This window comes from Globicephala melas, chromosome 5, assembly GCF_963455315.2.
Source record: "Globicephala melas chromosome 5, mGloMel1.2, whole genome shotgun sequence".
NCBI classification, from domain to species: domain Eukaryota; kingdom Metazoa; phylum Chordata; class Mammalia; order Artiodactyla; family Delphinidae; genus Globicephala; species Globicephala melas.
The window spans coordinates 121,229,483-121,255,804 of record NC_083318.1 but is presented as its reverse complement, the minus strand read 5'-3'; the positions used below and the strand labels follow the sequence as shown (position 1 = coordinate 121,255,804).

Sequence of the window (26,322 nt, the reverse complement as noted above, 5' to 3'; positions counted from 1 at the left end):
AAGATAAAATTAACCTAGCTAGGTTAATTTGCTAGGTTAATAGCTTTAAGTGAGGAACACTTGATTACTTGGAGCGAATTCATTTTGAAGAAGATTTTTAGAAACGTAAAAGCATGCATACTCAAATACTTGAACTTTCTAAGAATTACAAACATTTTTCTAAATAATAATTTCTTGAACAATATTAAGAAAAAACCCTCTACAACATTTTTATGCTTTTTAATGGAAATGATGATAAACCACAAAGTGTTCAGCTGAAAAGCATTAAAAAAGATACACGTAGAATGGTAGGAAAAGCAGAGTTCAGAACACCTTAACACCATAGGGAGAGTTGGAAAATCATTAATTCACCAATAATTTATCAAACACTAATTGGTGATTTTCTTTCCATTTGTTATGAGACACAGGGAGGGGTGGTATGATAAGTGCAAGGCATGGTTTCTGTCCTGAAGATATAATCTAGGTAGCAAGGTAAAACGTATTTTTTTTAATTAAAAAAACTACATTAAAGATAAAATAGTAAAGCTTTGTTGAGAAATTATAAAGCAAAAAAGAAAGCATGTGGGTCTGAGGAAATCTTTTTGAAAAACATCTATCTTGTAGTAGTTTTTTTTTTTTTTCCTTTCTCTTTTCATTAATAAGGTGACACTTCTGAGCCCACCAAGAAAAAAGAGCCTTTCCTCCTCCAGGCTGATCAGCTCAAGCCGGGGCCATGGCCTTCTGAGCAGAGGGCGGGCTGAATCTCAGCCCCACTCATCCCCCTCCACAGGGGTACCCTTGTCAGGCACAATCTAACTGTATGAGTGATTCTGCTGGAACAGTTTTTTTTAACCCTATGTCCTGAACATGTCTTCTAACGACACTTGCTTCAAGGATTGGTGAAGGCCAGTGATGCTTTCAGCTTTGTGATATTCATTTACCAGCATGCATTGCTGTATTTGGGAAAGAAGCTATTGTAGTCTTTGAAAATGTTGGATTTTTTTCTATTGGAATATGATTATTCCTTAAGCACTAGAAAATGCATCTTCTCTGAGTAGAAAGGGAGGTGGAAATTTCCATGGAATAGTAAGGATCCTTAGATTTGGGTTCTTACTCCACTTCTTTGAGCCTGAATTACCCCATTTGCAAAAATGCAGACAGTATTATTTATTTCATAGAATTGAGATGAAGATTAAATGAAGTAACAATATATGTAGATGTCCTAGCCCAGTGCCTGGCCCATGGCAGTAGACATTCAGCCACTCCTATGTGTCTCCTCACTACCACAGTGTGGAGGTAAGAATGCGTCACAGAACGTGAGTCAGCAACCCCAGATTCCAGCAGTAGCTGTTCCTTTTACTAGTTGTGACTTGTGTTAGACCTTAGAGGCAATAACTTATGGGAATTAGCAGACAGGCAAGGGGTTAAATTCCGCCGAAGGAAGGAAAGGAATAGGGAGGAGACTGAGCATGAACAAAGGTAAAGAAAGTAGAAAAGACAAAAATGTGAGAAATGATAGAAAAAGTGGCTGGGCATTAGCGCGAACAGCTATTATTAGACTCATTCTATTGCTTCTCTTATTATTTTTGTTTCTTGCTATATTAAACTCTATTTTAGACCTTGAAATAAATCTTGTAGATTTCAGATGCTTTAACCATGATAATAGCCAGCAGGCATTATTAAAATGCCTTTTTATGCTTCTATGCCTTTGCATCTACTTTCCCTGAGTTTGTTTGTTCCTCTGCAAAGGCCCACTCTTCTGCGAAGCCTTAGCTAAATTATCGTTTGTGAACCCTTCCCTTCAAACCTACCTCACCCTGAGGTGCATAAAATTGCTACATCCACTATGTTCCCGTAACATATGAATCTAATACATCGCTTGTCACACTGTAGTGTAATTTATGTTTATACATCTGCTCTCCAGCAATAGCGAATGCCTTAAGAGACAAGACACTGTTTTATTTGCCTTCATATTCTAAACGCTCAGCAGCAATTTGTCAGCTTACTGAAGCTCACACACAACTGTTGGAGGAGCCTCAACAGGGGCAGTTACACAGGTGCGAGATGCAAAGGGTTTCCTTCCCTCATTGGCTCCGGCGAAGCAGAGGCAGGCAGCCTGCAATCCCTTGCCAGTGGACCAAGAGAAAGCCTCCACCCGCCTCCTTGGTGCCTCACCCACTCTCAGCCTGGTAGTATGGAGGACTCGCCCCCCTTCCCAGCTCCTCCTCTGCTTCTTGGGGCCTAGCAATGGGTTCTTAGCCCTGGGGTGTCCTGGCACTGCCCGGATGCTGTCAGGCCTATCTTTTCCTAGGACTTGCTGTGTTGTTTTCTTTGCCCCGGGTTCTCCAAACTAATTTCATTTTGCCCACTAGGGATCAAGTTTGGAAGGGCTCCAGCCCTTCCTGCCAGAACTTCACCAGAGCTCAAGTCCTCAGCTGCCAGCTGCCTCAGGAGCAGTGAGCAATTTTTATTTAAGGCAAACTTTTTACTGAAGTATAACACCTTTACAGAAAATTGCACCAATCAGACGATTACAAGTGGACACCCTTGTAACTAGCACTAAGATCAAGACAACGAACATTACCTGAACTCCTCATATGTCCTTCGAGTCACCACCACCTCCTCACTAAGGGTAACCACCATCCTGGCTTTTAACCTTATAGACTTGGTTTCTCTAATGCTGTACTCTTATTTCAATGAAATCACCCAGTGCGCACTCTTTAGTATCTGGTTTCTTCCACTCATCATTATACTTGTGACATTCATCCATGTTGTTCTGTGCAGTTTTTCTCATTCTCATTTGCTGTATATAGCTGCATAAATATACTACAGTTTATTATTCATTCTACTAAACAGACATTTGGGTTGTTTCCATTTCTTGGCTATTATGAATACTGCTGCTATGAACAATCTTGTATATGTCTTTTGGCACACATGTGTACACATTTCTAGTGGATATAAAAATAGGAGTAGAATAGCTTAGTTATATGAAGGTTCCGCTTTAGTGTATACCAAAGCTGCTACCTGTAATTTGGGATTGGGGGTAAAGTGAGACCATTTGGGTAGTCATCTTTCTAGAATTCCCAGAGTTTTTATCTTCCTCATATTTTTCACCACTTTCCTGTCTTCAAGAGCCTCCCCCACTGATTCTGGTTGGATATGTTCTACTCATCCTTTAACACTTAGGTCTAATAACATTTCCACCATGAGTAGTCCCTTAAACCCCATTCATCCTTGTGTGTGTGTGAGAGAGAGATAACCTCCACATTTATCACAGAACTACTCACCTTGCAATTTATCAGTTTCTATTTATTGGTCTCTGCCACTAGACTGTCATTCACTCAAAGGCGGGGACTTTACCGATAAAACCTTACGGAAGGCATATATAGTAGGTGCTCAGCTAATATTTGTTAAGTAATTGAATGAATGAATGAATTCTCAAAAGGTTACCCATGAATGGAACAGTGTGAATTGAGGGGAGGGGATAGGAAGGTGCTCTGAAATCAGGTGTGATTTCGACAGGCTAAAATTGAAGGTCTTGAACTCAGAGTGGGAGGGAGGGAAGGCAGGATGGTCTAGATGCTGGTTATATTTTAAAGAAAGGGTCAATAAGACATGATGACTGGTTGGTGGTGATTTCAGCACAAGAAGAAAAAGCAAAGGTATTTGCTAGTCTGTGTGACTGGGAAAATGAACTGTTAATAGAAACAGAAAAACCAGGAGAAATCTCCAGTGGGAATTAAGCAAGTGGGAAGGTAAATAATAAACCTTTTCAGGCAAGGTGAGTTCAGGATAAGGTGACAACGGAACATTTAAGATAAAAATTCCAGCAGAAAACTAGGCATAGAGAATTCGAGCTCAGGAGAGATAAAGAGACAAAGGGACCAGACATAGATCTGGTAATCTAACCACAGAGTTCAAAGTTTACAGTGAAGCTAAGGGAATAGATGAGGTTCCTGGGAACAGTGTGAAGAAAAATGTCAAGAGCAGGAGGAAGACAAAGAAAGAGGCAGGAGAAGAGTCAGGGATCTGCCTGATAAGTCAGAGGAGAATCAGGATATGCGGAAAAGGAGGAACCAGAGCATTTCAAGGTGGAAGGGGTGGACAAGAGTGTCAACTGTAGAAGAGAAGTTGGGTTGCTTGTGAACAGAAGAAAGGCTGTTGATCTGTGATTAAGAGACCAGTAGTGATTTGAGTGAGCTGCCATTTGTAGCTTCAAAAACATGTTTTAAGTGACCGTCAAGATATTCTTGAAATCTCAGCATATAGAGGAACTTTAAAATGGCTGGTTTAACTCACTTCTTCTGAAGCAAGCTACACCTAGAACACACAGCTTACAGGATGCCTCCAAGGTAAACCACCCAAAGCACCAAACCTGGCTGACGGCTTCATTTGGTCTCCATGAAAATGAAATTTTACCTCTGATTTGTCACAATCCTCACGAACTTTTATACTCTAGTGCGTGGCTGCTTCCAGCATCTTAGTTACTTGAACATTATAGGCACTGAGTATGCAAACTCTGGTCTAAGGTTCTAAAGATGATGGTAGCACTGGGGCAAAAGCAGAGTTCTTATGGATTCCTTCCTCTCTGCTACATGGACTGTCTTCTATAACTCATGAGCAGCATTGGCAAATTCTTACAGATGCATCTATCTGTATAACTTCTTTTTTTTTTTTTTGCGGTACGCGGGCCTCTCACTGCTGTGGCCTCTCCCATTGCGAAGCACAGGCTCCGGACGCGCAGGCTCAGCAGCCATGGCTCACGGGCCCAGCCGCTCCGTGGCATGTGGGATCTTCCTGGACCAGGGCACGAACCTGTGTCCCCTGCATCGGCAGGCGGACTCTCAACCACTGCGCCACCAGGGAAGCCCATATAACTTCATTTTATTTAAATCATGGTCCAGATAATACATTAGATCATGGATAGGGTGGCATAGCAATTTAAATATACAAACTCTACAGACACATGTGAAATAAAACTGGGAGTTGTGGATCAAACTAACTGCCAATAACTCAAACAGGTAATTGTCACCAAGTTCTTTTACCAATTTTATTGTTCCTTTGTGCCCCTCTAGATCAGCTTTATAAACCATGACCACAGAGGTGGCTTGACACCTTCAAGATGACACTAAAGACAGAACAATCAAAAAGCTCTAGGAGAATGTGTGAGTCGTTTTTCTCTTCAGATAAAACAATCCACACTGCTCTGCCATTTCTCAGAGTACATAGGCTGTAGATGTTGACAGTCAGCATTTCTCATGGCTAGCGATCATTATCTCTTAAGAACCTCTAAGGAGAGGAGTTAAATAATAATTTTGGTGAGAAGAAAATTGTGAAAACACGCATAATCCTCCCATTATCTAGTTGATGGACTTTATGTCTGACGTAAACACATCTGTGTCTATATTCACAAAACAAAAAGATACCATAACTTTATATAAGTTCAGTACAGGACTTTATTTAGAATATATTTGAACAGCTGACTCAGAAAACTAATAGAGGAATGTTATACTATGAATTAAAGATTAATGCAATATGGCTTAATATCGAAATCAAGAGGTTTATATTTTATTTGATATTGTATTATTGAAGCACAACTCAGTGGTATCAAATAAGTAATTTAAACATTCCTGGTATAATTAGGGATTTGACACCAGATTTGAAAAACTGAACACTTGGCTTTGATATATTTCAACAATACAACTTTTCACTAAAAGTTGGAATGTCTTTAATAAAAGACTACTCTCCAATTAACTAATTACTGAAAAGAAACCTTAGGTTTTTCAGAAATACTATACCATGACTCTTAATTTTAGCCAAAATTTCCAAAACATAGAAATGAATTATAAACTTTCTGATAAAAAAGCTTGGGACAAACCTCTTTCTTAATATTTAAAACAAAAACCATTCTTTGAATGATGCTTTATAGCGTACAAGACTTTCTGTTCGCAAGCTTCAATTTCTCAATCACATCAACAGATAAAGAAAAGGAAACTTTTTCCCCCATAAGGGAAACAATGTATGGAACAAAATTTTCCACCAAAATGTTCCAGAATAAACTCTGATCAATGTTATGCAGAAGGATGATATCTGCTTACTCTAGAGACGAAAGATAGGTGGTTGGATGCATTTTACAGAGTTCTTCCAGCCTGGTCATTAGCTTGGCTGCCAGGGCAGGAATTGAGTGTAAACTTCAGTGAATATCAGGTATGAGTTTTCAGTTGTTTTTTTTTAAAAAAGACTATGTATTCTAGAACTTAAATTCTCAACTTCTCCATAATCTCTTTTGCACTTTCATTCTGGCCACTTTCACATCAAACTATATGTCTGATAAGGGAACCTAGTGCAACTGGGGGTAATAAAATGCAGTAGGCTAAAATTGAGGTAACTAAGATGTCAGGGAAATCGTGAGGATATGCAAAAACCCAACTGCGGTGCTGATTTCTTCCTGAAGTGCTCTGAAATGTTATTGGGGGTGGTAATGTTTCCAAATCTCCATACATTTGCAAATAGAAACATTACTATAAAATTTTTGTCAACATGGCTTGTCAAAGTGCTAAGAATAAATTTACTACGGCACCTATACACTGGGTTGCTGCTAATTTTAATTTATTCAGGAAGTCCAATGAACTTAAGAAAATTTAAGAATAACTTGAAAATAATTTAATTGATCAATTTGACATTCCTTTTCTCATTTAAGTTAGGAAAACTGGTAAAAATAATTTTAAGTGATGACATAATTGAATGAAGAAAAAAGAAAATCAAGGCTGGCACTGGATTTTTTCCCTACAGTTCCTGAAACAGAACGAATCTCCTACTAAACTCTACTACCTTCTTCCGCTGCTTTGTCATGCTGAAGCCACTTGCCGCTTTTATGCCTTTTCTATTCTTCACAGATATTATATCTATATGTCTATATAGACACATTCATTTATTTCTCTATCTACTTACTTATTTATATTTTTATTCTCCAAGGGCTAAGAACCCATTTGAACCAGGCTATCAAAGTGAACCTTTCATTTGTACTTGCTTCCTAGAAACGTTATATGCACAGAATAACTAAATCAAATACATGGACTGATGAATAACAACAGTTAACGAATGTCACATGCTCCAAGAGGCAAGCTGGAGCTCTCCGTCCTCACCTGTAGAAGTATGAACACCCCCTGACTGTGTTGTGAGTGAAATGTTCCTGAGTCTTCTCATTTCCAAAATCCTCCAGGGGGTCTGACCACAGGATATCACACATAGGTCCATAAGCGGGTGGTTCTTTGAATCGGTCTAACTAAGAAAAATAGAAGACAGAGAACAAAATACTAATCTTTGGAAAGTTGGAATTCAGAAATAGAAGAGACCAGCATTTTTCAGTACCCACGTTTGCTCCCCAGCCACAGCGCAGCGTGAACTGCCCCCTACCTCCCTCCTGACCTGTGCTCCTTCCTCCCCACTCTTCTACTCTTCACCTTTCTCGAACTTTCCTTCCTTCTTCCTCCTGACACTCATTTATTATCTGCCTTCAGCTCACCCTTTGCTTCCCTCTTGCCTCTTTAATTCCCACCCTTTACTCTGTTTCTTCTTTCTCCTGGTTTCCTCTCCGTCTTTCTCTCCTTTTTATTTTATCCAGCCTAGTGTTTTAGTTATTACCAATTGATGTGACTCTAACTGTGTTTCATTTCTTGAGGAGAAGCTTTTGTTTTTTACCTTTGGGGAAATTTCTATTACTGCCTCCATTAAACTGTGATTTAGAAATCAGAATGGGGAACGATTTACAGTGTTTATATTCAACGATATAATTTTGAGAACAGATGGCTTTCATTTTAAGAGTAGTTACTTGCTATATGACATTTCGGATATTCACTCATTAGGGGATATCTAAGTTTCTGAAGTCCAAGATGATTGGAGTCATTTTACTGGGTACAAACCATCTTAACAGTAAGCAGTAAAATGAACTCCAATTTAGCTGGTCATTCTTCAGCTCACAGTTCTAAGCGCTATAGTTTTACCTTAAGTCCTCATATGAAATCCATTTTCCAATTTTACAGCTATAAATGTTTAGCAAAGTCATATTTCAATTTAAAATGGTACATTTAGAAGCTATGAGCAATACAATAACTGGAAATGACACTTCACCAACAATTTTATAACAGTCACCTTCTTGTAGTTTATCCTGATTTGACTACAATTAAAGGATCTTGGGTGAAGTTAGCAGATATTATTGAGTCTCTTGAAAAAAAGCCTAAAACAGCTTTGAAAACCCATTAAGAACCAATATTCTCCATTTTCAATACTTTAAAATTTAAAAAAACCCCATAGGGACAGGTGAATATATAAGGCTGACAGCCTATCAAATTCTCTCTTTTTCTGAGACATAAAAGGCGATGTAAATAATGGTTTTGCTACACACCATTTTTTACTAATATCTAAAAAGAACGAAGCAGTATTTCACTTTTTCAACATCCAATGAAAAACTTCAGTAAGACAAGACCCTCTATATTTCAACCATTATACTATACGTAAAATATTCATTGCAAACTTAGACTTAAGATAATTTAAATAATTTATGCTTCTGGAACAATTCATACAAGAAAAATAATGCTTGTCCATAAAAATACAGAATTTCTTTCTGAGAAGCAAGAACTGATTATTCGGGATAGAACAGTAGAGGAGGGGAGACTTCCTGATTAATGTGAATTCCCAGCTAGAACTCTGGTAAGGCAACCAGAATATAGAATTTATTCTGGAAAAGTTATAAAATGCATTCTGAAATTAATACCATCTACTGTGAAAATAAACAACTCTGAAGTTAATTAAAGTAAGCGTGGTAGAAACTCTAACTGGCATATGGTAAACGCAAACATAAAAATCACTTTATGGCTCAGTCCAAAGTGTAATGACAAATACAAAAATTGAACATAATATCTGAAACATGCCAGAAACAAAGTCCTAGGGATAGCAGAGCATATTTTAAAAATCTACATAATTTATGATAACAAGTTTAGTTACTGATTTCAGGAGTCCATCAGACTCTAGAAGAATAAAGTGGTTACATTCATGCAGAAAGTGAACCACTCTATACTTGAGCTCCATGACTACACTTCAGTGTCCTATCTCTACAGAACTTGAAATATAGAGCAAATATCAATCCTCTGTGTGCTACAGAACACCAGAAGCAGACGCGTAATGGTGTCTTATAAAAAAGGACACAAACACACAGAGCAGGAAACAAAGGTTTATTTAATGTATTTTTGTTTAATTTAAAAAATAAAAACCATGAATTTCCTTTCTAACAGGAAAGTAAATACAATATTATTTTTACATTTGAAGACTTGGACCTTAATGATAGAGTATTCAGATAGAATTTGACTGTTTTACTTACTTAAATATAGTTTTTCTTTAAAAACCAAAGAAATTTTAAAAGAATATTGAGCATAATCAAAGAAATAAAAGACTGTCTCTTCCACTACATAAAACTATCCTATACTACATTTTCTTATGAAAGAGATATTCCCACATTCAATCTAACTCATCTTTTTGCTGGCCAAAACAACAGTAAGATCTAATGTTAAATTAAGTAGAAAAATACCTCTTTAAAAAAATCAACTGCTTTTCACCTTGCCACTTAGTACAATCAATAAAATAGCATCATAGCCTTTGTTAGGTTGTTACTTTAAAATTTTAAGCCGTGAAAATGGTTAGATTTTAAAAAAATGCCAATATGGACACATTTTAAAGGTCAAGTTGTGATATTTTCCCAAGAGGAAAGCAACATCTTTTAACTGTAATATACCACGAATATACAACGCATTGTTTGAAACAAGCCAAGGGGAAATGAAAAGGCATATATATATATACACACATATATATATATATGTATATATATATTTTAGTGATCAGATATTTAGTATTTCTAATGACACATCACATGGTAAAATGAAACTTGAGGTTTTTGAGATGAAAACTCTTCCAAGTATAAATATATGTTTCTTTCTAGATAAAAAAAAAAAAGAGATTCATGACCAGTTTAAATCATTTTCATTCAGAAGTATCAAGTTAGTGATAAAGGCAGGGAAATTAATGCCTTGCATTTATTACTGAAAGACACCAAATCGTAGACTTGGAAAATAACAGAACTTACTTTTCTGATATCATCTAAGGTGTTAATCTCTGGAGACAAACCGCCGTGTACACATAGGAACTGTTGGTTCATCAGGGCAGCCAGGGGCAGGCAGTCAAAGGCATCCATGCAGGCATCATATACGCGTTCTGAATACTTTATTTTACCTTTAACATATGATTAAAAACCAACTACTTACTCTTATGATTTCACAGATAGGATTTGGTTCATAAAAATAGGGGTTTTTTAAAAAATGTTTTCTTGCCGGAATCATATTAGCATATAACTACACATGCAAAGTTCCAAATGTGATTAAAGAAGACTTTTTAAAGTTATATATTAATCTTTATATCTACTATTTTTTATTTTCGTTGTCCTTCCATATTTGACAGTTTTTAGTTACTTTTTGTGTAACAGAGGTGAGAACTTTTGTATACATATATCCCTGCTAGTTACCTGCAGATGTGTATTAAAAAAAAAAAAAAAAAAAACACAGCAACTAGGAGACCAACAGAAGAGGACACAAAACTGGCTGATTCTCCTGAATGTTCTTGTAGAAAAGCAGATTGCAAGAAAGTTTCCAAAGTTGTTTCTAAATCACTGCACATTACTTTTCCTTTATTGACTTATATCTGATGTTTTGAGAGAAGTCTCTATGCTCCATTGAAATAGGACTAAATGACAAAGAGAAATTTAAACTTCCAAGGACAATGAGGAAAATTAAGAGAAGAGGAAAGTGAAATTTATATGAAGTACTCCTCACTCTTAGTATTTATTTCTAAAGGAAGAAGTCGTCTTTAATTTTGTAAAATCCACTCAAGGCTGGTAAATCTACTGGGTCCAGAAAGAGAGGCTCAATGTGGAATCTGCCCTCCATTTGTTTTTACTGAGTGATTTGAGATTAAAGAGTAGGATTATCCTGAACAACAGTATTCTGGCTATTTAAAAAAATAATTTCATCACTTGTTGCTTAGGCTAAATCACATCAAACATTAATTTGAATTTTTATATCACTTTAAAAAAACTATAATTTAAAAAGAAATTCTGAATTCTCTTAATTGACCATGCTCAGAAAGTAAAATGGAATGACATAATATAGTATCAGTTTTTGAATTTTTGACTTTTAAGCAAGGGATCATATTGTAATACGCTCTTTGTATGGATTAAAATCACTATTTAGCACATACGATGTTAAATGAAGAAGCCTGAAGTATACTTACATTCTTGTTTAAATGTGAAATACTCTGTTAGATGTCTACATTCATGATTTCCACGAAGTAAAAACAGTGTTTTGGGGTAAAGAATTTTCAAAGCCCACAAATACAGCACACACTGAGAAAAAAAAAAAAAAAAGAATAATATAAAAATAAATATTTTCCATTATACTTACACATACCTTGGCTGACATATCAGGAAGACATGAACCAAATGCACTACTGTGACCAAAAGTCCCCAAAAGGCTAAGTCTTTTTTACGGAAGATATTGAAAATGAAACAGAAAACATTACTTCGGTACAGAGCCAAGATTCATCTATACTAAAGTATAAACATTGCACTGGAGATCTAGACACCACACGAAAACAATGGACTGCATAGAGTTTATTGGGAAAAGCCCGAATGAAAATATACGAAAAATGAAAATATACTTGTGTCAAAGTATGAGAAGAAATGTGACAATTAATAAATAAATAAAGTCACTTTTCTTTATAAAGGTAATTATTTTGTAAAATTAGGTAAAAGAAATGGGAGAATTAGAAAGGAAAGGCACCACAAAATTTAGAAGCAAACATTGACAAGCTCAGGCTGACTTGGATTGTAACTATTTTCTTTTTTTTTTTTAATTTATTTATTTATTTTATATTTTTTTATTTTTGGCTGCTTTGCGTCTTCAGTGCTGCGTGGGCTTTCTCTAGTTGCGACAAGTGGGGGCTACTCTTCGTTGTGGTGCACGTGCTTCTCATTGCGGTGGCTTCTCTTGTTGCGGAGCACGGGCTCTAGATGCGTGGGCTCAGTAGTTGTGACACACGGGCTTAGTTGCTCCGCGGCATGTGGGATCTTTCCGGACCATGGCTCGAACGCGTATCCCCTGCATTAGCAGGCGGATTCTTAACCACTGTGCCAGCAGGAAAGTCCCTGTATCTATTTTCCATTATGCTCTCTCCTTCACTACTCTTCTCTCCCATTATCTTGTCTCTCATTTCAGTGCCTTTGGTAAAGCCTTGAGCTTTTTGTTTTATACGTAATTGTAAATAAACTGAAGGCCAGGGACTCTCACTACATATGCTGCTGATAGCTAGGGGAAACTTTTCATATACCTTAAAACTCTCAAATTAATTACTTGGGTATTACAGTTTGCATAAAAATGAGGGCCAAGAATAAATTCACCAGGCTTGGAATCAACCGACACCGAAACAGTCTTCCTGGAGTGTGAATTAAGATAACTGGGATACTCAAGTATTAACATCAATTTCATTATCCTCAAATAGCATTCATTAAAAATCCACAGGGAAGAGAACAGCACACTGAAAACAAGTATGCTTTTCTATCCTCATGAACTTTATTCTGAAAGTTAAGACGTTAGAGAACCAGAAAAATATTGAGGCAAAAGTCTGATTCTGGTTACTCAAATCTTAAACCAAAACTGAAACAATATTTACATTTTAATAATGAGTTTTCCAACATATAGTAGGTATGCCGGATAATCTCCACAGGGAAAAGCTACTGGCAACTCATTTGTGGTGCTACCTGTGAACAATAATCATCTCTGTCAGCTCATGTGATAATTTATTAAATGAGTGGAAATAAATGTTTGAATATATAGTCCAAGTTTTGAAGAAAATACTAATTATCAGAAAAAATATGTATTACTGAGTTGTTCAAGCAAGATACTGCCCCTCACTGTAATTATGATTGAATAAAAAAAATAATTAGCTGATATCAAATTTTACATATATATGTTACATTAGTTAATTTTATAATTACCATTTTCTGCTTATAGTTATTACCTAAAGTTCATGTGAAAGATGATAGTACTATTTCTGAGAAGTTGACCAACTGGCCTGTATTGAAGGATTATGATCTGTTGATACGTGTACGTGGCTCAATGAGTCTCTGATTGCTGTGTGTCAGGTTTAGAGGTGCACTTACAATGTTCTAGTAAAAGGAGTGTGTATTATCAAGCTTGTCTCACACTTCAGAGATGATATTTATACACTGTTATTAATGTCAATGAGAGAACTATTCTCAATTTAAAATTTATAAGATTTTATCATATGTATGTTTTGTTTATATACTATATTATAAATAATTTAAAATTATAAATTTAAAATATAAATTAAATTATAAATTATATAAAAATATCTTTCCAAATAGGTTGTTAACATTGGATGTTTGATTTGGAATAGGAATGGGATGGGTATGGGAAGTCTTTTAAAAATTATATTGTATTTAATGTGTTGTATTTAATGCATACATTGTGGGAGAGAATATGTGTTTTGGCTACTCTGTAGTTACTTTTTTTAAAGGTTTTCTTTGTTTCTTGTTTTCACTAATGTATAACTTATATCCAGTGAAATGTATCTATCTTAAAGGTACTGGTCAATGGATTTTTGCATATGTATATTCCCATGAAACCACTGCCCAGATTCAGTTACATTTCAGCACCCAGATGGCTCCCTTGTGCCCCCTCCCAAATCAATGTCCTTTGGAAAATGTTACCACAATTCCAAACTCTTTAGATTAGTTTTGCCTATAACAATTTATTTTAAAGCAAAGCTATAACCTCTCCAACAAAAATCTAAAATGCAATTTTTTAACCCCACTCAAATACTACTAGAGGAATCACATTCTAGGGCCCATATTTTCTTTTTATGCCATCCGTTAAAGATCCTGTCTTGACATTAGCACATGGCTTTATCACCTCTAGTCTTGATTACTATAGCTCTTTCATAACTGAAACCTCAAAGGTTCTGTGGTATCCTTATCATAGCTATTTACCTTTTAAATGATTCAGTACACATTTCATGTCCCTTATTATGTAATGGATATAAAGCACCCTGCATGTAGCAGGAGTTTAGGAAACATGAGCCTCTTTCCTGTAAATGAGAAGGAAGGCAGTCAGAAAGGAGGGGGAAGTAGACAGATTGGGGGAGAGAGAGAGAGAGAGAGATGACAGAGAAAAAGGAAGGGAGGGAGGAGGAAAGAAAAGTAAAAAGACAAGACTAGAGAAAAGAAAACTCAATTTCCAAATTCTTGGCTCGAGTACCCTAAAAATAAGAATCCGCTTTCCACATTTTATTTCCCTCTCCCCTGTGGCAATAATAAAATATCTTCCCAAACACTGAATAAAACCACAAATGCAGCCAATATGGAAGAAGTGGCATGGTAAATGACAGGGCAAGGGTGGACTGGAGAGTGGAGCCCCGCGAGCTTCACCCTCAACATCTGGTCGGAGAGCACTGCCAAGCACAACACTGTCCTGCTGGTAACTATTTTGCCATCTAAAGCTCTAACATTCTGGAGAGCTAAAGATCTTGAACAAAATTATAACCTGATATTCTGTTAAAAAAGAAAAGTCTCGTGTAAAAAAATTATCCCGTTTAATGAACAATGAAAGAAAAATTAGTTAAATAATTGGTTATTTTTGTCCATGGGGTATCAGATGGCTAATGTGAATAAAATTTTCCCTGGATTAATTGGTTAAAGTAGAAATAGAGAGGCAAGTTCCATTGGCTTTTTTGCAGGGTGAGATGTAAGTTAATTGCACTAATCACTTTCAACTGGACCTCGACTATCTTTCCAGTCATACTCTAAATAATTAAACAGATATTTACAATCTAAAATTAGTTTGGTTTAGTCAATATGAAAGATCGAGCATCCTGTATCTTTTTCTTAATTTTTTATGGCAGACATAGTTTTCTCTTATTTAGCTTCCCCAATGAAGCAGCACTAAGGATATAATTTTCTTCATTAGTTTAATTGGCTCATTGATAACAGCAGTGCAGTTCTTTACTTGGTAATTTATGCCTCTTAATGATGTGTATTCTTAAAAACCTGTACAGGGGAGTAAAGAAGGATGTAAAAGAGGAAGCAAGAAGTAAAAAACACATATATACAGTTTCAGATATATATCAAGCAGCTCCCTAAAATAACTATACATGCTGCGAAACATTCTAATCAAAAGTGCTGTCTCTCAGTCACAGGACGGTAAAGTGAGGGATATGCATTGGCTGGGAAAAGATCCAAACTCCTGAAAAAATGTCAAATGCTGCTCCTTTAAGACATCATTTGCCTGGTCTGACAAGCACACAGAGAAGCAGCGGTGGGAGCTAGCAATGCACTATAAGGATGACTGGCTGCAGGGAGACAGCCAGACAATTTCTTCCTCATGTCTGTGGCATCACTCTGTCACCTAACATTGCCTGCTGTACCCTTTGCTTGTTATTCTCATGCAGAAGCATGGAACATTGCCTGACGTGCTGTGGTTCGTTCTAGTCTATGAGCTTACAGCTAATAAACACAACTACTCTTCCTGCTTAAAGGTGTTTGAGGCCTGGGCTGAGATCTAGTCGTTGGTGCAGGGGCACAGCTCTCTAAGCTCAAGGCAATGTCTTGCAGGGCAGAATGGCTAGAAAGGGAGCCCGAGGAAGTGAATAGAAGAAACAGTTGTGTCTGCCTTTGTTTGCAATTCTGAGTTTTTCCCTGCATTCTCAGAGAAACAGACACGAAACTATCAGTATATATGTACACATAGCCTTGATCAAAGAGATTAGGTAGCATAATGCCATCATGAGAAAGAGGATGGTATTTGGTGTGAGGCAAATCATTATCCCAGGCAAAATTATCTCTTTCATCACTATTCAGAAGGTTGTTTGTTTCATTTGGGCTAACTTTGTGGGGAACAATTTCTAATCTTGGCGAAAGAAGATGGGGGGAAAGGCGGGGAGGGAGTGCATAAAATGAACTCCATGTACTGCCCAGAGCACACTACCCAGTGCCTGTAAATACTACCCAGCTGAGACTATATGAAATCTGAATCTACTCTTCAAAGCTGATTTCATAAAAATTAAATTTAACTGCTTCTCTTTGCCCAGAGAATAGCCAAAGGAGGAGACCTGCAGTGGAACTCTCAATTATTGAGATGAATCAGGAAGCCTGTTAGGATAGTACACACTGGAAAACTGAGCTCTCATTTTAGAATTTATCTTAAACCAACAGGATACGCAAAGAGAATATTTTATATTTAATGCTTTGCCCTTCAGATTATATTATATACAAAGAGTTATATATATTATATTACACATTATATAATGTGTAATATAATATATCTATTATATACAAAGAGTGTGTATCAGTGCCTGCATCACTGATGTGTGCATTTTTGGTGGTTCGTTTAGTGAGTATATGGCCAAGGCATGGGATGTAGTGGAAGGAGCACAGACTTTGCATCCCGGCACTGCCATTTACTATGTGTGTGACTCTCTCTGAGCCTTGGTTTCTGCATGCTGAAAAGAAAGACATTTACATGCTCCTTGAAGAGCTGTGAGGAATAAATGAGATCATTTATACTAGGCAAACAATACCATTTCCAGCTTGCAAACAATGTCAGCTTCCTTAATCCACAATACGAAGCCTCACAGTATCTTCAGTAAGTATATTTTATATAAATATTAGTTCTATTTTAAATAGGCTGATATCACTGAGCCATTCTCAAACCCCTCAAAGGTCACAGTCTAATCAAAATGGATCATTTTTACTTCTGAGGCTATCACACTTTTGTCATTTCTTTGTGTATGTGGTAAGTCCCCGGGGCTATACTCCCAGACTTCTAGAGTTGAATTAAAGAGCTGTTTTTGAAGATGGGGATTCTGATATATGCATCTCAGAACTTTTAAATGTCCTATGATACACACACTTGATATTTCACCAACATTTGGTTTCAGACTTTGATTCTTTGCTTGAATTGCAGAAGGGACATATTATATAAACTACCACAACTTTCATAGTTCAAAAATCTAGATTAATTGTAGACTAAAATAAAAATCTACTGAGGAACCAGTGATTACTGCTTCACAACTTCTTTAAGGAAACAGTTCTAAAAAGCTCTAATTAGAGAGAGTTTGGCAAGTTTCAAAAGGTTTGAGGCCAGAGATTCAGAAGCCTGAACTCTTCTCGTAAAAAAATCAAAGGTAAATAGACTGGTAAGATTAAGAAAATATAATCACTCCCAACAGGAGAGTCTTTGCCATTCTTTGCTTAGAAGGTGGGCTTCAAGAAAAGTAGAACACCGATTTCATTTATCCTCAGAACCTTCCATAGGAGCATATAAATATTAAATGAATAAGATAAATTTAAGTCACTAAAATCATTTTTAAAAATATTTCCTTAGTTTCCACATGACCCTAATTTAAAGGAAGTAGCAGAAACTCTTTACCTCCCACTACTGTTTTCTGTTTATAGCAGTCTTTCTCAAATCTGGCTACACACGGAAATCATATACCGCAAGGTAAACCAATTCTGGCCCACGGGAAGTAACAGTGCCACTTATGGGAAACATCCTTAAATGAGAGGACATACCCTTTTCTTCCTTCTTTTCCTTCTAGCTGCATGTAATGTGGGAATATGAGGGATGAAGCTGGTGTAGCAGTCTTGGGTCATGAGGTTGACTTTGTAACGAGGCCACGCACATCAGATCAATAAGGCAGAGGCCCTGGGCCCTGGCACCAGGCGGGGTCACACGAGCCAGGGTCCGCCCATCTATCAGCTTTTACTAGAGAGAGAAATAAACTTCTATCCTGTTCAAACCACCATTATGTTTGTTTGGGTTTTTTTTCCCTTTACTCTTGGCAGATACTAGCCCTAATGTGATACAAAGGTCTTACAAAATTTGTACTCAGTCACACTTCTCTGCCATGTTGGTCAAGTTAACCCATGAATGAAGTTTATGAGGTTTGCTAATTTCTTCCTCTGTACTTTTCTCACTTCAGTTTCCCTCCTAGTTAAATCTTACTTGTTTTTTGTTTCTAACCCCAGCCATATATGCCCTCGATATTCTCCCAAACATCTATATTCCAATGGTAATTATTTTCTATACCTTTTTTATCCCAAGATTTTAATAATCAGTTCAAATAATAATTGAATCCTGGAACCATCTGTTCTAGGCTTCTTATTCTATAAAGCTTTTTACAGTTATATTTTCCTACACAGATTTAGGTTTCTAGAGAGCAAGGATGTATATTCCTTTAAATTCTCCTAATTACAGTACATATACATTGAAGAAATACCTAAATGTACTCCTCTTTTTGGACTTATATACCAACACCACCCCTTCCTCCCTTACCACCATGAATGATTAAGAAATATGTGATCTTTAAATGAGATCCTTAAATGTGATTAATATATTGGTGGGACATATATATATATATACATATACGCATAGTCAATGATGGGAGGTGAATTGAATAACCCCCCCTCCAAAAGTTAGTATAATAGTTTAAAAACAAAAGCCATTTAGGAGTGACATGTTTTTCAACATTAAATATTCCTATAATAAATGAAATATTATGATGAAAATTTAAAAACCTAGAATCTCTTTAATAAATGATTGTTATGAATGTATGACATTGGTGTGAGACTTCAGTAAATTTGATTTCTCTCTTTAATTAAGAATAACTGTTTTCCTTTTTAACACATTATTTCCAAGAGCACATATGATGTCAGCTACTATAGCATGAGCTCTGATTCTTTAAAACTTATTCTTATTTCAAACTATTTCTTTTAATAAATATTTAATGAGTCATTTCTATGTATGAAACACCATGTTAAACACCTGAAAGAGAAAACATCTGAATGAAACAAGAGTCTTGTCTTTATTCTGAACGTAACTTCTACTTACCTGAAGCAGATGCAGTTGGGAGGCTGAGGAAGAATCTCTACTCAAAGGTTATCTGTTTTGTTTTAACTAATGATTTTGACAAATTACCCTATTAGATGACAGGTGCCAAAAAAGACAAAATATAGCAGCTGTCAGTGTACTCATACAGACTCATACACACAAATGCAGACACATGCACTTGACTATCAATTTACAAAAATAACTTATTGTCTCATAATTATGAGACATAACCAGGCAAACACACTCCTGCTTATTTAATCAAATTTGATTCATTGTCTCAACAGGAGACAGAATTATCTAATGTCAAATATCATGCAAGTTTTGCAAAGTTGCAAATCTATAAAAAGTATGAAAGGCAAAATCTTACTATGAGCCATTTCCTTGGCATTTCTATGCAATAAAAAGCATATGAGAATCAACGGAAAATAGGATATGGAATTTCCCACACATTTATGTGTATTAAAGTTCATTGTTAAAGACTAGGGATTTCCTTAAGGCAATACATATACCACTTTATTTCGCTAAGATATTGTTGATCCATTACTGAGCAGCTAAGAAGAAATGATGCAGACTTACTTCGATACTGAAGTACCCTCTGTCTACATAGTCCCCTAAGAAGAGGTAGCGAGTGTTCGCAGGAGATCCGCCCACTTCAAAGAGCTTCATCAAGTCAAAGAATTGTCCATGGATGTCCCCGCAAACTGAAAGAAACAAAGAAAATTCATCTGATGGTTACATTTTGTTAAGACTCTGAATTAGACAGTAAAATTACAAAATTTTAGAACCAGAAGGAATTTAGAGGTCATCTTAGCCAAAACGTTCTTTTGTAAAACAGGAAAGTGAGACAGAAATTCCAAACTTAATTGGTGGCAGACCTGGCTTTTGCATCCAGTTCTACCAATTCACAGATTAACTGGAAAAATAAAGATAATAATAACAATAATGGCTATTATTGTTGTACATTTAACAATTCTGCACCAAACACTCTGCTAAGAGATTTCTACACAGTTTATAGTCATGGGATAGGATTTCCTTTTGCAGATTAGTCAAAGAGAGGTTCAGAAATTTGACGTAATCTATATACTGAGTCTAAATCTACTACATGTTATTGACTCCTGAAGAAAAGGAAATGTTGATACCCGTTATAAAAACTGTATTTCACTGACTCTAAAATGCCATCAATTATAAAACACATCATTATTTTATGTACCACTGAGAAAGGAAAAAACTCCAATTTAATTTAAATTTATATTATAAAAGAGCACTTTTGTAAGATGTACCCTGGTATCAAATGTCAAATTTTATTTTAAATTGTGAAATGAAAAAAATCCTGTAAAACTGTATAAATAATGACTGGTAATTGACATTTCTTAACTTTCTCACCTTCTCTTTTAAACCAAAATTCTTCAAAAAGCTATGTAGTCTCTCTTTTTTTAAAACCCCTTATTCAGTACTTACTATTTCATTTACTACTTTCAAAGCCCTAAAAAAAATAAATATTATCTCCATTATGGTTATGTGGCTAGGCGAGATCACTGTTAAAAATGAATGATATGGGCTTCCCTGGTGGCGCAGTGGTTGAGAGTCCGCCTGCCGATGCAGGGGACACGGGTTCGTGCCCCGGTCCGGGAAGATCCCACATGCCGCAGAGCGGCTGGGCCCGTGAGCCATGGCCGCTGAGCCTGTGCTCCACAACGGGAGAGGCCACAACAGTGAGAAGCCCGCGTACCGCAAAAAACAAACAAACAAAAAAAAAGAATGATACAACTGAACTGAACTGAAAAAAAAAAAGAACGATACCGAGTTTCAGTTCAGATTTGTCTAATTCAAAGATTTTGCTGTCAACAATCATGTTATAATATCTTTGACATTTATATGGTTTATACATGTGTATATATTTACTACTTTAAGACAATTTTATGCTTGAATGATGAACGTGATGTGGCTGTTTCTTTAATGCTAAGAGGTTCATAGAATGAATGTTATCAGTGAATAGGAAATCAAGAGGCCAAAGGATGCTATCTTAACACATTCTTATGCTGTAATCACAAGTAAGCTGAAATGTTTTAAACCTCATTCCTTTATCTGATGAAAGCTGATAGAAAGAAAAATGAGTCAAAGAAGTTCACTGATGAAAAAACTATAAAACAATGGGTGAATAAAAATGTCCTATAAATCCCCATTCTTACCATCAAGGAACAGCTAGTAAGGACCCAGAGTTCTATAAACCTGAAACAGGTACAGGTGGACTCTATTTTAGAATACCTGCACTCAAAAAGCTTAGAACCTATCAAAACAGATGTAAATTACAAGGAGCTATAACTGCTAAGGCATTCTTTCTGCAAATTCCAATCCCATAGCTTCTTCCCTCTCATGAGCAAGAGATACACAGTACAAATGCCAGAAACATATTCTTCCACTTCTGAAATAATATCATACTAGAAAATTGTTTACAAATAATCGTTTTTATTCTTACAGTTGAGTACTTTGCAAACGGGTCCTTATCCTGGCCTAATGAGGAATTTGGTTTGTGAGAGACACGTCATATACTGTATTTTAACCAAAGGGAAAGAAATAAAGAGCAACAAGTGTCGTGGTTCAACCACTGCCGGGTACAGATGCCAGTACCCACTCTGGGGAGATTTGCATGCTGCATTTAGAGCTGTGAAAACTGATATTAATAATAATAATACAACTAAAAATAAGTAGATAATAAAACAATTCTTAAAACTTAAATGGACTAATAATAAATCCATTTAGAAGACTGAATTAGCATATCTTGTATTACTAAATTTTTAAGAAGGCACGAATAAACTTATTAGTTAATAAGTAATAAGATAATTCATCTTCCACTGATTTATCCCTTGAAATTACAGTTGGTATGGCTTACTTATCACAGGTTTCTCTCAAATGGCAGGCATTTTTACACCTGTCATGTTATGTTTCAAACCAGAAATTACAAACAAAAAAGGTTTGGCTGGAAACCAAGCCTTTCTTTACATGCCCTCCATTAAGTTCAGAAGTTGAAGGAAGGAACTTCAGGGAAAGAAAGTATGAAGCAGGGCTTTGTTTCAGCTGAACTGATGCAGCCATCAAATGTGAACACCTGTGACCAAGACACTTCCTTGCCACTGTCCCTCTCTCTATCCTGAATCCTATCAGAGGGATAGGATCCTATCAGAGGGTCAATTATGGGGTAAGGCTCAGGGAAAACATGAAGCCAGGTGATGGGGTAGGATGGAGGATTCAAACATTATTTGGAATTTGTATTATAGTAGCAAGTCTAATAATCATATTTTTAGGCTATTATTAAAAGGTCCCCTAGTCAAAATGGGTGTAGGCATGGAAAACAAAATACCCTGAAATTCAGTTACTTGTATGATGGCCACATCATCACTGACTTTACTTTAGAACAGCCACAGAATTCAAATCATACTTTTACAGTAAGGACCTCTTATGACAATGTCCAGCGAAGGAAAGCAACTTGCACATACAATCATAAAAAATATGCAAAGCCCAATGAAAGAAAACAGTAGTTCAAATAAAATACACCCGAAAAATTGAGATATTTTTATTAGAGATTTAAGGATTTCCCAGGTCAGTTTAAGTTAAAGCTATTTAACTTTAAAAAACAATCATCTACCTATCTATCTATCTATCTAGTCATCATCCTATTGCCCTTCTTGTTCACTAGATGCCAGTCTTCTCTGTCTCAAATAAGCCATGTTTCTTTCTTGTATATTCACAGGCTGACTCCTTTTCATCCAATAGGTCTCAGCTACATGTCAGTAGTGTTAAGGAGGTCTTTTGATAAAGGAGCTACCTCTCTCTAAAATTATTCTTCTTCCCATTAACTTGTTTTACTTTCTTCATCCACTTATTACTCTCAGGAATGATCTAGCTGATTAATTTGCATGCCTGTTTCTTCCCTGATTCTTCCCATTGGAACATAACCTACACGAGGACTATAGCCTGTGTGAAGCCGTCAGTTTGGTTCACTGACCAGGTGGAGAATAGCGCCTACCACCCAAAAGGTACATGAGAAACGTTTTACCCTAGGATTCTTCCACTGGGCCTGTGCTGTGCTGAATTTGGAAATCCATTAACTAAGAAGTCAAGGTTTTGAGGGGCCCTTGGGATTGACAGAGTTGGACAATAGTTGGAGTTTGCTTTGGTGGAAGCTGAAGGTCTTCGACTGGTCTGAGATGGTGCCTGTTTTAAGCCTTTAAGTCACAACTTTCGAATTAGTGTGCGGCAAGACTGGGGGAGAATGTGGGAACTCCACACAGTTTATGGTAGTTTCTTTACCTGGTTCTACATCAGTACCACTTGGGGAACTTTTGAAACTGCAGATTCTTGGGTCCTGAATCAGAATCTCCAGAGATGCAGATTTATAACAAGCTCTTCGATGACTCTTATCCAGAGAGTAAGACTAAACAGACCTAGGCTTTTGACCCTCTGTCTTGGCACACTCAGCCCTCATTCTGCACGCTTGGGCAGTCCCCCTCACAGGGTTCACATGTGGGGGAGATACACACTGGAAAGGCAACTTCGTTCGATGCTAATTCCAGGTTGGTGTGAGATCGGGATTTCCTATTATGTGAAAGGATAATATTGAAGTGATTGTTTGATAGAGTCTAGGATAGAGGAGTGAATCTAACAAAGGTGACGACAGAGAGCAAATTTACTTGTGCATTTGAATGTGGCTGTTGCTCAGGCCTTGTGCATTGCAGCTTTCAGATAAAGGATTTATCCCAAAGTCCTAATATTTGGGAACATTTACTATTTTAATATCCGACATCAGGAAGAAAGTGATCTCCATGCTGAGGTATATCCACACTTAGGTACCCAAGAGGATGGAGGGTAGGGCCAGGGCATCACATAGAGGGAAGGGTATTTCCACGTGATAAGTGAAAAGTATAGCCAGGTAACCTTCCTTCTTTGTAATGCCGTGGCCCGCACCTTCCATTCTCTTGGGTACCTAACACACTGGTGTCCAAAGAGAAGTAAAGTACAACAAATGTCAGCTAATGAGGCAAACCATCTGCTTGGCTGCTCACAGCCTCTAATTCCCCACGAGGCTAGGTCCTTTCATCTTCAATGTCATTGGCTTTAACAGCACTTCTAGAACAGCCAGGCTTTGACAAGTTCTATTCTACCTTCCAGGCAAGCTCATTCTTCACCAAACACTCCTGCTTCCCATATTCCCCTAGCTTCCCATTATTTGCTTCTCATTTCCAACGAAACACTGCTGGCAGGCAGCAACTCAACTAGAGGCTAGCTCTAAGAGAACTACGATACTGAAAAAGCACCAAAAACATAGGAACACAGTACAGGCAGTAAAAGCTAGTCTCTATGAAATATCCATCCATCTGGCTGAACATTCAAGAATATATATATCTTCAATAGATTATTACCAGAATTGTATATATTTCCATCACAGATGTATAGTTATGGCATTTAATGAAATGAACACATCAAAGATAACAAAAGAAAGCATACGGGTTTTTCTCTGGACCACTGCTACCCTCAGCCATTAGCAACCTGATGCAGTCCTCCACTTGTTTTTATACTGGACAAGTAAGAACTACCAGGTACACTGAGCAGTTGAATCTATTTGTTGAGAAGGTGGTAAGGTTGCCATTATCTTCTCCTTGGTCCCTTCTCTAAGTCAGGTGACTAAGTGGTTTTGAACCTGGCTGTTCTAACATCCTCAGTACAACCAAATGGTGCAAGAGGGATCAACATCCTGCAATGCTTACACATTTATTTCTTCATTCTCGTCTATTATCAGGAAATACATAAATTATGCCTAAATAACCAACTACTAAGTAATACCTAAGCAAACAATTACTTTTGAGTAATTGCCTTTTAATATTGCTTCCCTCCCCCAGTAACTCTTGACCCACAGTAAATAAAAGTTTACTGGAAATGATTCTCACACAAGAATGTCTCAGTAACTTTTGATCTAAGGCTTCTGAAGAGGAGTACAGAATTTTAAAGGGGGAACTAGAAAACATACAGAAAGCCTTTGTCTTTGTTTTTTAGGGAAGGAAATAGCTTTTATTTCTCATATCATTGCTAGAGAGCTAGTTATTAAACTTTGAAATCACAGACTTAGGAGGTTAAAGTATATATAAATATAAACATTAATTTAAATGTGTGTGTGTGTGTGTGTGTGTGTGTGTGTGTGTGTGTGTGTAAAGCCACCTACCACAAAGGAGGAAGTATTTGGAGATTAGTGGTCAGTGCAGCAGTTAGGGAGTCATTAAACAAGGTCAAGACTTTACTCACTGTAGATTACAGCAAAGTAGTGCTAAAGAGAAATGCAATAAACAGCTGGGGCAGGAACAAGGGACTCTTTGTAGTTAGCTGAGAAAGCTCTTGGGATCTACAAACTAGACAACGAATCAGTCACAGGGCGAGTCTAAGAGTCCCTAGAACTGGCACACTGCTCAGGAGAGCAGATAATGGCCAGCATATTGAGGACAAACAGACCCTTGAGAAAATAATCTCAAGGATAGAGGACAAGTTAGAAAGATAAGCACAACCAGGACCAAGCCTAGGCCTTGCATCTCCAGACTAACAGAAGTACTGCTAACTCTCTGTTGAAAAGGTGCTCAAAACAACAACCCTGCGTACATTATATGTGTAATCAAGTATGCATGTCTAAATCAATTTAGTGATTCTGCAAATAAGTATACTCATATTATAAGTTAATTATTTTTTCAAAGAATTCCATTGTTTTCTAAATCTACATTGGCAACTAAATCGCTACATTAGAAAATGTAAACAGTAGAATGCACTGAACATATTAGGATGAGGTCCCAGTATAATTGCTACACAATTGATAGCTTGAAAAGAACTCTGCTACAGCTGCCATCCAGAGTGGAAAACATAAAGAAACGTAAGATAAAAATACATACTTTCATATAAAACTACTTAGAATAGCTTTGAGCTAATGCTCAGACTTATGCATTTGGCCCTGTTTACTTGCCTATATTAAAGGAAATCCAAAGAAAATCATTGGGTCAACTTTGTACTGACACTAAGCAAAATTTTTATAATGTCATAGAATTCCAGTTTAAAGAATGCTTACAGGAAACAACAACAACAAATCAGTGAAATAATACATTGCAGGTGAAAATAGATTTTTCATGGACTGGCATTTCAAAATTGCATCAGTATTATGATTTAGAAGTCAAGAGCTTTTAATTCTTGACTCACTGTTTATTTTTCTATAAAGATCTTTTAGTTCCTCCAAAATACTGGCTTTTATCATCGTGGAAGATGTGCATGAAGTAGAATAACTACCTCTACACGTTTTTCCAGTTCA

The 26,322-nt window shown here is 36.7% G+C and overlaps 1 protein-coding gene across 4 annotated transcripts in view; it reads right to left on the bottom strand.

Moving 5' to 3' along the window:
- PPP3CA (protein phosphatase 3 catalytic subunit alpha) overlaps positions 1–26,322 on the bottom strand; it is a 294,947-nt gene that overhangs the window by 56,630 nt on the left and 211,995 nt on the right. For all 4 annotated transcript variants that reach the window (XM_060299755.1, XM_060299757.1, XM_070045609.1 and 1 more), the window contains exons 3-6: positions 19,563–19,687; positions 11,314–11,425; positions 10,115–10,260; positions 7,125–7,264 (exon numbers count right to left, since the gene is read on the bottom strand). In XM_060299755.1, coding sequence (XP_060155738.1) covers positions 7,125–7,264; positions 10,115–10,260; positions 11,314–11,425; positions 19,563–19,687 — 523 coding nt within the window. The remainder of the gene's footprint in view (positions 1–7,124; positions 7,265–10,114; positions 10,261–11,313; positions 11,426–19,562; positions 19,688–26,322) is intronic.